Source organism: Mustela putorius, unplaced genomic scaffold, assembly GCF_011764305.1.
Source record: "Mustela putorius furo isolate JIRA1106 unplaced genomic scaffold, ASM1176430v1.1 tig00000743_pilon_pilon_pilon, whole genome shotgun sequence".
NCBI classification, from domain to species: Eukaryota; Metazoa; Chordata; class Mammalia; order Carnivora; family Mustelidae; genus Mustela; species Mustela putorius.
This window is the reverse complement of record NW_025421464.1, coordinates 3051121-3064266: the sequence shown is the minus strand read 5'-3', so window position 1 is coordinate 3064266 and position 13146 is coordinate 3051121. Positions and strand designations below refer to the sequence as shown.

Sequence of the window (13146 nt, the reverse complement as noted above, 5' to 3'; positions counted from 1 at the left end):
GTGGTGCTTCCTGAGTTGGCTCCCTCTTTATCTTCCCTTAACGTAAAAGATAGACATTCATTTAAAGGGTTGAAGTTTGTTTTTATTTTATTTCCATTATTGTACTCTTTTAGCTTGTGCTCTAGTTTATCTTCAGGTTGAGTTCTACCTCTTGATCTTTGCAGGGAGAAGGCTGAGCAGACCATCTGGAATCGTTTACATCAGCTTAAAGCCCTGAAGACAAAACGGCTCCGCTCTCGAGTACCTCTGAGGATTGGGATTCTAGGTATTCGGTAATTTGTAGATTTTGTGTTTTCACACTTGGGAAACCCTTAGAGGCTGGATTCCCAGTGTTTGAAGAATTGTCGTACACCTCATGTAACTCTTGTATTTCATGGCAGAGGCTATAGGATTAAATGAAATGAAGCTCATAAAAGGGCTTTTCATAGTGCCCTGAAGTAATAGGTACTCAGAAAGTGGTCTCTCCTTCCTAGACTCCAATGTGGCTTATGGCAGCATAGAGTTATGGATAGGAGAGAGTTTGGAGTTTGAAAGAACAGCATGAATTTACAGCAAAGGCACCTTTCATCTTGACTCCTGATGTATGCTCAGGTGAAGATCTACATCTGCACTGACCAGTGTGGTAGCCACTAGTTACATGTGGTTATTTAAATTTAACTAAAATTAGGGGCCCCTGGCTGGCTCAGTTGATAGAGCATGCAACTCTTGATCTTGGGATTGTGAATTCCAGTCTCATGTTGAGTGTAGGGATTACTTTAAAAAAAAAAAAAAAAAAAAAAGGGCGCCTGGGTGGCTCACTGGGTTAAGCCTCTGTCTTTGGCTCAGGTCATGATCTCAGGATCCTGGGATTGAGCCCCACATGGGGCTCTCTGCTAAGCAGGGAGCCTGCTTCCCCCTCTCTTTCTGCCAGCCTCTCTGCCTACTTGTGACGTCTGTCTGTCAAATAAATAAATAAAATCTTTAAAAAAAAAAACAACCAAAAAAACCCCCAAAAAACAAATCTTTTTTTTTTTTTTTTAAAGATTTTATTTATTTATTTGACAGACAGAGATCACAAGGAGACAGAGAAGCAGGCAGAGAGAGAGAGAGGAGGAAGCAGGCTCCCTGCTCAGCAGAGAGCCCGATGCGGGGCTCGATCCCAGGACCCTGGGATCATGACCTGAGCCGAAGGCAGAGGCTTTAACCCACTGAGCCACCCAGGTGCCCCCCAAAAAACAAATCTTAAAAAATAAATTTAAGGGGCGCCTGGGTGACTCAGTTGGTTAAGCATCTGCCTTTGCCTGAGGTCATGATCCCGGAGTCCTGGGATTGAGCCCCACATTGGGCTCTTTGCTCAGCAGGGAGTCTTCTCCTCCTTCTGCCCCTCACCCAGCTCAGGCGTGCTTGTGCTCTCTCCCTCTCTCTCTCATTCTCTCTGTTTCTCTCTAAATAAAATCTTAAAAAAAATAAATTTTAAGTAAAATGAAATAATATTAAAAATTCTCTTCTTCATTCTCACTAACCACATATTGACTGCTAAGTAGCCACACTTGACTAGTGGCTACCAGTTTGGACAGCACAGATAAAGAATATTTCTGTCATCTTAGTTCTTTCGGACAGTTCTGATCTAGATAGCTGGGAAGCATATTTCAAAAATGAATATTCTATGCCCTTTTGGTCCCAGAATTTTGTTAATTATTTAATTTTAAAACAGACTGTTCATTTTGGAATAATTACTTTCTCTTGATGAAGGGTCCAAACATGGTTGGAGCATATCCTGCTACACAGATTAATGTACTAAGTGATATAGGAGGTTGGAAGGATTAGCTGAATGTTTCATATCAGTTTCTTCATTATAGAAGCCCCGGCTATATCTTTGTTAGGAATTTCAGAAATCCCCCCAATACTTTGTTTTATTATTATGGTAAAATACATATAGCATAAAATTTACCATTTGAACCCTTCTCTTTTCTTTAAAGATTTTATTTATTTGAGAGAGAGCATGAGCGGTCAAGGAGGAGAGGGAGAAGCAGACTGAGTGTGGGGCTTGATGCTAGAATGCTGAGATCATGACCTGAGCCAAAGTTAAGATGTTTAACTGACTGAGCCACCCAGGTGCCCCTGTTTTGAAATTCTGTAGCCTTACTGATAAACAGTGGTTTTTTAGGATTCAGAAGATAGCAGCATAGATGGTTAATTCATTTCTTAAAGGTCTTAGCAGGTATTATGGGTAAGAAAAGGGATAAAGGATATAAGTACAATTATATAAGTTTCTTTTTTCTTTCTTTTTTTTTTTTTTTTTAAATAGGTTCCTGAATAAAAAGTTTTGTTTGGAGTTTGAAGTAAATTTCAGTTGAAAAAAGGTTCATGTCTAGAAATGTCTTTGGGCGATGGCTTAATTTTTCTGGGTATTTAATTGAATTTCTTAAGTTGCTTGCTTCCTGTGGTTTTCTTGTATAGGAAGATGCAGGTTCTAGTGCCATGGAAATATTGGGTAAATTTGAGGAGCGATGATGCTCAGCTGTCAGAGAAGTTTCTGTGCCCTTGGCTCTGATCCTAGCTGGAGATAATGTGTACAGAGAAGTAGACATGGGACCAGATGAATTAGGGAACAGGTGCTCATTTTCTTTTCCTTCCCAGGCTGCATGGCTGAGAGATTGAAGGAGGAGATTCTCAACAGGGAGAAAATGGTGGATATTTTGGCCGGTCCAGATGCCTACCGGGACCTTCCTCGTCTGCTGGCTGTTGCCGATTCAGGCCAACAAGCTGCCAACGTGCTGCTCTCTCTGGATGAGACCTATGCCGATGTCATGCCAGTCCAGACAAGCCCCAGTGCTACTTCAGCCTTTGTGTGAGATATCGTGCAAGAGACAAGGAGTGAACTTCTCCTTTTTCACTTTTCTTTCTTTCTTTTTGAGAGAGGGTGTAGAGAGAGTGTGAGAGCTCAGGTGCATGAGCTGGGGGTGGGTGGGGGCTGGAGGTGAGGAGGGACAAAAGGAGAGAGTCCCAAGCAGACTCTGTGCAGAGTCCAACAAGGGGCTCGATCTCACAACCCTGAAATCATGACCTGACCTCACCAAGAATTGGGTGCCCAAAAGAGTGTGCCATTCAGGCACTCCTTCTTTCTCACATTTTTTTTTTTTTTTTAAGAAACTGGCTTATTTATTTATTTATTTATTTATTTTTAAAGATTTTATGTATTTGCCAGAGATAGAGTGAGAGAGTACACACAAGCAGGCAGAGAGGCAGGCAGAGGCAGCGGGAGAAGCAGGCTCCCTGCTGAGCAAGGAGCCTGATGTGGGACTTGATCCCAGAACCTTGGAATCATGACCCGAGCCGAAGGCAGCAGCTTAACCAACTGAGCCACCCAGGTGTCCCTCCTTTCTCACTTTTATTTATTTATTTAATTTTAAAAAAAGATTTTATTATTTATTTGACAGAGAGAGAGATCACAAGTAGGCAGAGAGGCAGGCAGAGAGAGAGAAGGGGAAGCAGGCTCCCCACTGAGCAGAGAGCGTGATGCGGGGCTGGATCCCAGGACCCTGAGACCATGACGTGAACCTAAGGCAGAGGCTTAACCCACTGAGCCACCCAGATACCCCTCCTTTCTCACTTTTAAAATAATGTTAATGGCAGGGGATCCCAGGACTCTGGGATCATGGCCTGAGCCAAAGGCAGACACTTAACGACTGAGCCATCCAGGAGCCCCTAGTTTTTAAAGACAAAAAACGTTTCCCTTAAAAAATGTCTCAGATTGGGGTGCCTGGGTGGCTCAGTGGTTTAAGCTGCTGTCTTCGGCTCAGGTCATGATCTCGGGGTCCTGGGATCGGGTCCCACATTGGGCTCTCTGCTCAGCGGAGAGCCTGCTTCCCTCTCTCTCTCTCTGCCTGCCTCTCCATCTACTTGTGATTTCTCTCTGTCAAATAAATAAATAAAATCTAAAAAAAAAAAAAAAAGTCTCAGATTGGTCCAGTGTGAGTATGGTGCCCAGAGGATTCAGAGTCAAAGGATAATACTAAGGGAGCTATGACTTGCTCCTTGGGTGGGAGCAAGAATCCTATTCCTGTTATGAAGTTTTGGTGCTTTTCTCCCCAGGTCTATCATGCGAGGCTGTGACAACATGTGCAGCTACTGCATTGTTCCTTTCACACGTGGCCGGGAGAGGAGTCGGCCTGTTGCTTCCATTCTAGAGGAAGTGAGGAAGCTTTCAGAGCAGGTGAAAAGTCCTCTAGGCTTTTGTCTTGTAAACATGTTTTTAGGGGGATGAGAACAACCTTTCTCGTTTTGCTGCCTGTTCTATCTCTAAGCCGTGTAGGTTTAGAACCCATACCTGGCCAGAAAGAAATACCTGGATGAATATCTTTGATTTGCTGCTTATAAATTATAGGCAGATCCATGTGAAGTTTGTTTAAGGAGGCAGCACAGTGGAATAGAGAGAGCATGAGTTTAGAATCAGATGATTGAGTACAAATTCTGGCTGTACCATTCTCTGGTTTGGTGCCTTGGTCACTCAACTATTATCTTTGAAACACAGTTTCTCAGTTGTGAAAAGTAACTTTCTTGCTGGGTTTTTGGGAATATTGTTGTAGTTTAAATGTCTTTATTTTTTTTCTTTTTTTTCCTTTATTTCCTTCCTTCCTCTCTCCCATTCTCTCTTTCTCTGTCTCTTTCTTTTGTAAGAAATCTCAACACCCAGCTTGGGGCTTGAACTCACAACCCTGAGATTAAGAGTCACATGCTCTACCAACTGAGTCAGCCAGATGCCCATGTAGTTTAATTTTTTTTAAAGATTTATTTATTTTTAGAGAAAGAATGCATGAGGAAGGGGAGGAGCAGAGGAAGAGGGAGAAAGAGAATCCTAAGCAAACTTGGTGCTAAGTGTGGAGCCTGACGTGGGCTCAATCTCATAACCCTGAGATTATGACCTGAGCTGAGACCAAGAGTCAATACTCAAATGACTGAGCCACCAAGGTGCCGTAATTTTTTTTAAAGATTTGTTTATTTGAGAGAAAGGAAAAGGGTAGAGGGAGAGAGGAGGGGAGAGAATCTCAAGCAGCCTCCCCACTGAGTGTGGAGCCCACCTGAGGGCTTGATCTCCGGACCCTGTGATCATGACCTGAGCCAGAATCAGGAGTTGGCCCCTCAACTGATTGAGCCACGCAGGTGCCCTGCCCCTAAATGTTTTTAAACTCCCTGGCATATAGTAAATTTTCAGAGAATGATTTATTTGTCCATTCTGGGGAAACTGCCCAAATGTCTTCCTCATTATATCACAGAGCCAGCTTGCTAGTTGAGGGACAGAGAATAGATGAGGTTAGTGAATCCCAGCAGAGGCTGGAGGGGAGAGAATTCCTACTTTCTTCCTGTTGGAAGCTGGTCGCCACTAACTCTAGGCCTGGATCTTCAAGCACTGAAGAGGAGGATGTGGTTGGGAATAAGGAGCTTTTCTTCCACTAGAGTCTCCCTCTTTCCTTCCTTGCTTGCTCAAGAACTGTGGGAGCCAGCCCCTGCTCCAGTTTTCAGTCAGCAGTTTGTCTCTGTTCTCACACTCTAGCAGTGCTCTCTTCTCATCTCCCAGTCCCCAGTCCTCAGTTCCCTGCTTTGCTCCCCGGCTGCTCAAGGCACTGGGAGGTCTTCTCCATATCCCTCCTTTCCACATGCTTCCTGGTCTCAAGTCGTCTCCTCTCCCCTTCCAACTCCCCCATAGTACCAGAACTACTCGTCAGGATAGAGACATTCTGTATACTATTATTTTTTTTTTTGTTAAAAAAGAAATACTTTATTTATTAGAGAGGGAGCACAAGCAAGGGGAGTGGTAGGCAGAGGGAGAGGCAGACTCCCCCTGAGCAGAGAGCCAAATGTGGGGCTCATGACCCTAGTTGAAGGCAGACACACTTAACCAGCTGAGCTACCAGGTGCTCCCAAATTTCTTTTTTTTTTGTTTTGTTTTAAGTTTATTTATTTTTAAGTAATCTTTATACCCACCGTGGGGCTCGAACTCAAAACCCCAGAGTCCCAAGCTCTACCCAGCTGAGTCAGCTAGGGGTTCCTCAAAATTTCTTAATTGTCCAAAATACCTTTGTTTTTTTTTTTTTTTAAGATTTTATTTATTTATTTGAGAGAGAGAGAGAGAAAACACAAATGAGGAAGAGCAGAGGGAGGAGGAGAAGCAGACTCTCCGCTGAGCATAGAGACTGACATGGGGCTCAATCCTGGGACTCCAGGATCATGACCTGTTCAAAGGCAGATGCTTTATTGTCGAACTAACCAGGTATCTCTGTCCAAAAATACCATTTTTTAAAAAACTTTAAACCAAGATCCAATCAAGATTTGTTTTATTTGGTTTTTATATTTCTTCAATCCCTCTTTTTTTTTTTTTTTTAAGATTTTATTTATTTATTTGACAAACAGCAAGAGAGCGAACAGAAGTAGGGGGAGTGGGAGGGGAGAAGCAGGCTTCCCACTGAGCAGGGAGCCCAATGTGGGACTCAATCCTAGGACCCTGAGATCATGACCTGAGCCAAAGGCAGAGGCTTAACGACTAAGCCACCCAGGCGCCCCTCTTCAGTCCCTCCTAATTTAAAACAACCCTTTCAGTTTTTTGTTGTTTGCTTTAAATGATATATTAAGTTTTTGAAGAGATCAGATATTGCTGAATTTGTCTGATTGCTTCTTCATGTTGTCATTTAAAATATTCCTCTGAATTTTGGTACACATTGGAAGTTAGGTGTAAAAGCTTGATTCAAATTAGGCTAAATATTTTGGGAAGAGTATTTCATGGGCAATGATTATATAATATTCAACTGGCAGAATGCTGTCAGAATTTGATTTATTGTGTTACAAATTAACCATTATTATTGAACATTGAGTTTGTGTCCAGGTTTTTGCTACTCAAAAAATGCTTTGAAGCTAATTTTTATTTAAGATTCTAGAAATTCTGAAGTTGAGTTCTTCAGACAAGATGCCCAAATGTGAAATTATTGGGTTAAAGACAGAATAGAATACATTTATGGATGGCTCTTGGTAGGGTCAGCTAATTTCAATGAAACTACAAAGAAGGTTTTAATTGGCTTCTGATGTATTTATTTTTCCTTTTTTAGGGGCTGAAAGAAGTGACACTTCTTGGTCAGAATGTTAATAGTTTTCGGGACAGTTCAGAGGTCCAATTCAACAATGCTGTGTCTACTAACCTCAGCCGTGGCTTTTCTACCAACTATAAACCCAAGCAAGGGGGCCTTCGTTTTGCTCACCTTCTGGATCAGGTCTCCAGAGTAGATCCTGAAATGAGGATCCGTTTTACCTCTCCCCACCCCAAAGACTTTCCTGATGAGGTGAGTATCGACAAGAGAACTGTGCCAAGCTGTTATCAGTATCCTTTTAAAAAAAAATTTTTTTTTTTTTTGAAGATTTTATCTATTTATTTGACAGAGATCACAAGTAGGCAGAGAGGCAGTCAGAGAGAGAGGGGGGAAGCAGGCTCCCCGCTAAGCAGAGAGCCTAATGTGGGGCTCAGTTGCAGGACCTCGGGATCACGACCCGAGCTGAAGGCAGAGGCTTTAACCCACTGAGCCACCCAGGCATCCCTTTTAAATTTTTTAAAGACTTTTATTTATTTATTTATTTGACAGAGAGAGAGATCACAAGTAGGCAGAGAGGTGGGCAGGGGTGAGTGGGTGGAGTAGGCTTCCTGCTGAGCAGAGAGCCTGATGCAGGGCTCCATCCCAGGACCCTGAGATCATGACCTGAGCCAAAAGCAGAGGCTTAACCTACTGAGCCACGCAGGTGACCCTAGGTGGCATTCTTAAGTATGCCAAAGGCTGGACCCAGTGGGAGGCAGCAGTCCTTGAGTCTCGCTCAGGGCATCTTGTGTGTTGCTGTATTGCTCTTTAATTTCACCAAAGATTTAAAGTCCACCAAGGTGGGCGGGTATGGGATTGATATATTTAAAAAAATTTGTCTTCAACTTCATCAGGGTCAGGTTGTCATCTTCATCTATAAAATGGGATTAATAATAGCCTCCTGCTTTGGGTTTTTGGGAAATAGGTATAATGTATAAAAAAATTAAAGGTATAATGTAAGGCACTTATCAAAGTGCCTTAGCAATGCATGGAGTGTATAGCCCACATGTAAAACCTTTTTTTTTTTTTTAAATTTTTTTTGTTTGTTTGTTTTGGTGAAATCTCTTTTGGTCCCACCCCAACCTTTTCGCCTCTGGATTGTCTTTTTATTGAGCTGCAAGTGTTCTTCATGTATTCATGATATAACTCCTTTGTCAATATATATTTTCAAATATTTTTTCTTAGTTTTAGTTTCTTTAAAGATTTTATTTTATTTTTTTAAATTTTATTTTTATTTATTTATTTGACAGAAATCACAAGTAGACAGAGAGGCAGATGCGGGCCTTGATCCCAGGACCCTGAGACCATGACCTGAGCCGAAGGCAGAGGCCCTAAACCACTGAGCCACCCAGGCGCCCTAAAGATTTTATTTTTTAAAGATTTACTTATTTTAGGGGCACCTGGGTGGCTCAGTGGGTTAAGCCTCTGCCTTCGGCTCAGATCATGATCTCAGGGTCCTGGGATTGAGCCCTGCATTGGGCTTCCTGCTCTGTAGGGGGCCTGGTTCCCCCTCCCGCTCTGTCTGCCTCTCTGTCTACTTGTGATCTCTCTCTGTGTGTCAAATAAATAAATAAAATCTTAGGAGAGAAAAAAGCTCTATTTATTTTAGGGTGTGCAAGTGAGGGAGGGATGGTGGGAGAGGGCGAGATTCTTAAGCAGACTCTTTGAGGAGTGCAGAATCTGACACAGGGTTCGACTCCAGGACCCTGAGATCATGACCTGAGCTGAAATCAAGAGTTGGACACTTAACTGACTGAGCCACCCAGGTGCCCCCCTCTTTTTAAAGATTTATTTATTTGACAGACAGAGATCACAAGTAGGCAGAGAGGCAGGCAGAGAGAGAGGAGGAAGCAGGCTCTCCACTGAGCAGAGAGCCCAATTTGGGGCTCGATCCCAGGACCCCAGAATCATGACCCAAGCCGAAGGCTGAGGCTTTAACCCACTGAGCCACCCAGGTGCCCCTTTTTTTTCTTTTCTTTTCTTTCTTTCTTTCTTTTTCTATTTTAAGGATTTTTATTTATTTATTTGACACAGAGAAAGAGATAGAGAGAGAGAGCACAAGCAGGGTGAGTGGCAGGCAGGCAGAGCCAGGAGCCAAGCAAGGAGCCTGATGTGGGGCTCGATCCCAGGATTGTGGGATCATGACCCAAGCCAAAGGCAGCTGCTCAACCATGTGAGCCACCCAGGTGCCCCTACTTCCAGTTTCTTGATGGTCCTTTTTTTTTTTTTTTAAAGATTTTATTTATTTATTTGACAGAGAGGGAGAGAGAGAGAGAGATCACAAGTAGTCAGAGAGGCAGGTGGGGGGGGGCAGGAAGAAGGCGCCCACCGAGCAGAGAGCCTGATGCGGGGCTCGATCCCAGGACCCTGAGATCATGATCTGAGTCAAAGGCAAAGGCTTAACCCACTGAGCCACTCAGGTGCTCCTTCTTGATGGTCTTTTATTTTTTTATCTTAATTTTAATTTTTTTAAAGATTTTATTTATTTGAGAAAGAGTAAGAGCTCGAGCAGGGGAGAGTTAGAGGGAGAGGGAGAAACAGGATCCCTACTGAGCAGGGAGCTAGATGTGGGGCTCACTCCCAGGGTCTTGGGATCATGACCCAAGCCGAAGGCAGACGCTTAACAGCAGAGCCACCCAAGCATTCTTTGATGGTGTCTTTTAAAGTGGTTAATTAGTTTGGAAGTTAGATGAAACAAATACTTCATTTTTCTTTTCTTGTCTTTTTTTTTTTTTTTTTTAAAGGGAAGATTCTTTATTTTTTTTTTTTTAAAGATTTTATTTATTTGCCAGAGATAGAGAGAGAGAGAGTACACACAGCAGGCAGAGAGGCAGGCAGAGGCTATGAGAGAAGCAGGCTCCCCGCCGAGGAAGGAGCCCGATACGGGACTTGATCCCAAGACCCTGGGATCACAACCCGAGCTGAAGGCAGCGGCTTAACCAACTGAGCCACCCAGGTGTCCCTCTTTTCTTGTCTTGTCTCTGTCACCCCATGGCTTGAATTTGACCTCTGTTTGCTTGCTTCACTTTTTTAAAGCAGAAATGCCATCAGGTGAAATGTCTGGGACAGATAACGTGGCTTGAGTAAAAATAAAGGATTTGGATAATTCATGTATTTGGTTTAATTGGCCTATTAATTACTTGAAAATTAACCTTGGTAGAGAAACAGTGGGAGTGGTATTCTTTTCTGCAGTGTACTTTGGTGAGACTTTGATGGCCTTTACTGTGTTCTATCTGATCAGGTTCTACAGCTGATTCATGAGAGAGACAACATCTGTAAACAGATTCACCTACCAGCCCAGAGTGGAAGCAGTCGTGTATTGGAGGCTATGCGGAGGGGGTCAGACTTAACTTGGGGATGGGGTATCCTGCACCTTTCCATGTTTTCTTAAGGACCACACCATGTCTAAGGACCTAGTATAGCACATAGTAACTGCTCAATAAATATCTGTTCTATTAGTAAACTCATGAACATGATAACTTGCTTCTGTTTACTCCAGAAATATAGATTAAGGACTGAATCACTCATGTCATTTGTTTAGTATTTCTTTTTAAGATTTATATTTATTCTATATAGAGAATGCACACATGGAGGGAAAAGAGAGTCTTAAGTAGACTCTGTACTGAGTGCAGAGCCCAACGCAGGGCTTGATTTCATGACCCTGAGATCACAACCCAAGCCAAAAACAGTCAGATGCTCAACTGACTAAGCCATCCAGGCCCCCCAGCATGTTTTTTATTAAGCATGAAATGTGTGGTACATTCCTTTTGAAATTGGAATCCTGTAGCTTTTAACATTAAAGCTTTTTAAGTCTTGGAATTTAAACATACCTCTGTTCACTTACTTTGGGACTAATATGTATTGCAGAGGTAAGACTGAAAGGGTGAGGTGACAAATAGCAACCCGTATGGAACTAATGCCTTGTCTTGTTTTCCACTATTTTAGAGCAGTTTTAGAGATCCTCTAAAGTGTTTAATCTATCCTCCCTAAATAAAAAAAGAATATTTACTTTTTAGTTTTTTTAAGATTTATTTATTTGAGAGAGAGAGAGCATGAGTGGGAGGGGCAGAGGGAAAGGGAGAGAGAATCTCAAGCAGACTTCTTGAGCATGGAGCCTGGCATAGGACTTAATCTCATGACACAGATCAGGACCTGAGCTGAAACCAAGAGTCTGTCGCTTAACCTATTGCGCCACTCAGGTACCCTCTACTTATTTTTTAAAAAGGCTATTTAAAATAGTGTATGTCTTGAATTAAAGATTTGTGGGCTATAGATTAGGTTATACTACAGGATTTGGATCAAAAGGACTCTTGTGTACTTTAGCCTACTTTTGGACTGTCCCATGTGGTTGAGAAGTGGTTATATGTGGTAATTCATAGCCTTATCTTTTTGTAGCATTCCTTTAAAGAAGATTGGTTCATCTAAGCCTTTTCTTCTTTTTCTTTATTGCAGATATTCAAGAGAAGCTTACATGGAGTTAATTCGTCATATCAGAGAATCTATCCCAGGTATGTTTAAGAAGCATTCTGTCGAGCACATAACTCTACCAGTGGCCACAGCGTTTTTGTTTTGACACTGCCTTATGACACCCTTCATGCTGCTTTTGCGCCTCTTCATTTTTCTCTTTCTCTCTTTTTACTTCTCTCTGTTTTTTTAATGTATTGGTCTTGCTAGATGTACACAAAAGTATGGATCAGTTTGTGACCTCAGGGTGAAAGAGATTTCTATATTCTTCGTGTTTCTGAACATATGGGGCAGACTTTGATCTTTCTTGTTAGCTGGCAAAGGTAGTTTGGTCTAAATTAGTTCTAATTTGGGGACAATTGGTATCTTTAAAAATGTACACATTTTTAGAGGTAATTCCTTTCCTATTATCTTAACTCTTACTCCTTTTTCTCTTTCCCTTTTCTCCTAATAAAACTACTTTGTAGTCTTTTTTGTTTTATAAAGATTTTGTTTATTTATTTGACAGAGAGAGACATAGTGAGAGAGGGAACACGAGCAGAGGGAGTGGGAGAGGGGGAAGCAGGCTTCCTGCTGAGCTCAATGTGGGGCTTGATCCCAGGACCTAACTTTGTAGTCTTTCTAATTTAGATTTGGTTGACAGTATCTACATTTGTTTCCAAATTTCTTATTATTGTAACTTGAATTATGCATAGTTTCATTTTGGAGGGGCAGGATAGTGCGAAGGCTTTCTGGGCTGCAGTTTCCTCATCTATAAAATAGAGTTAGTAAGGGCACTTAGCTGGCTTCGTAGAGCATGGGACCCTTGATTTCAGGGTTATGAGATCAGGCCCCATGTGTGGCATAGAGTTTACTTAAAAAAAACAAACATACATATATACACACACACACACACACACACACACACACACACACACACACATATATGTAAAATAGAGTTGATAGTACCTCATTGGATTGTGGGAATAATTACATAGATTAAATTAAATAGATAGGAAAGCGTAGCACTTAGTATTTAATGACAATAGTTATTGTTCCTATAGTCTTAAACATTGTATGAAATTGGTTTCAAAGGTATGTTTTTAAAAGAATTTATTTAAAAATTTTTACTTTTTTTTTTTTTTTTTAAGATTTTTATTTATTTATTTGACAGAGAAAGACATAGCGAGAGAGGGAGCACAGGTGGGGAGTGGGAGAGGCAGTCTTCCCACTGAGGAGGGAGCCTGATGCCGGGCTTGATCCCAGAACCCTGAGGTCGTAACCTGAGCTGAAGGCAGATCCTTAATGACTGAGCCACCCAGGTCTCCCTATTTAAAAAACTTTATAGGGGCGCCTGGGTGGCTCAGTGGGTTAAGCCGCTGCCTTCGGCTCGGGTCGTGATCTCAGGGTCCTGGGATCGAGCCCCACATCGGGCTCTCTGCTCGGCAGGGGGCCTGCTTCCCTTCCTCTCTCTGTGATCTCTTCCCTTCCTCTCTCCTACTGTGATCTCTCTCTGTCAAATAAATAAATAAAATCTTAAAAAAAAAAAATTTTTTTAAAACTTTATAGCGGCACCTGGGTGGCTCAGTGGGTTAAAGCCTCTGCC

General features: G+C 42.2%; 1 protein-coding gene across 2 annotated transcripts in view; it reads left to right on the top strand.

Moving 5' to 3' along the window:
* The window catches only part of CDK5RAP1 (CDK5 regulatory subunit associated protein 1), a 37902-nt gene that overhangs the window by 8193 nt on the left and 16563 nt on the right, over positions 1–13146 (top strand). For both annotated transcript variants that reach the window (XM_045084081.1, XM_045084082.1), the window contains 6 exons: positions 165–265; positions 2620–2830; positions 4075–4195; positions 7080–7310; positions 10339–10436; positions 11550–11605. In XM_045084081.1, the coding sequence (XP_044940016.1) occupies positions 165–265; positions 2620–2830; positions 4075–4195; positions 7080–7310; positions 10339–10436; positions 11550–11605 (818 nt within the window). The remainder of the gene's footprint in view (positions 1–164; positions 266–2619; positions 2831–4074; positions 4196–7079; positions 7311–10338; positions 10437–11549; positions 11606–13146) is intronic.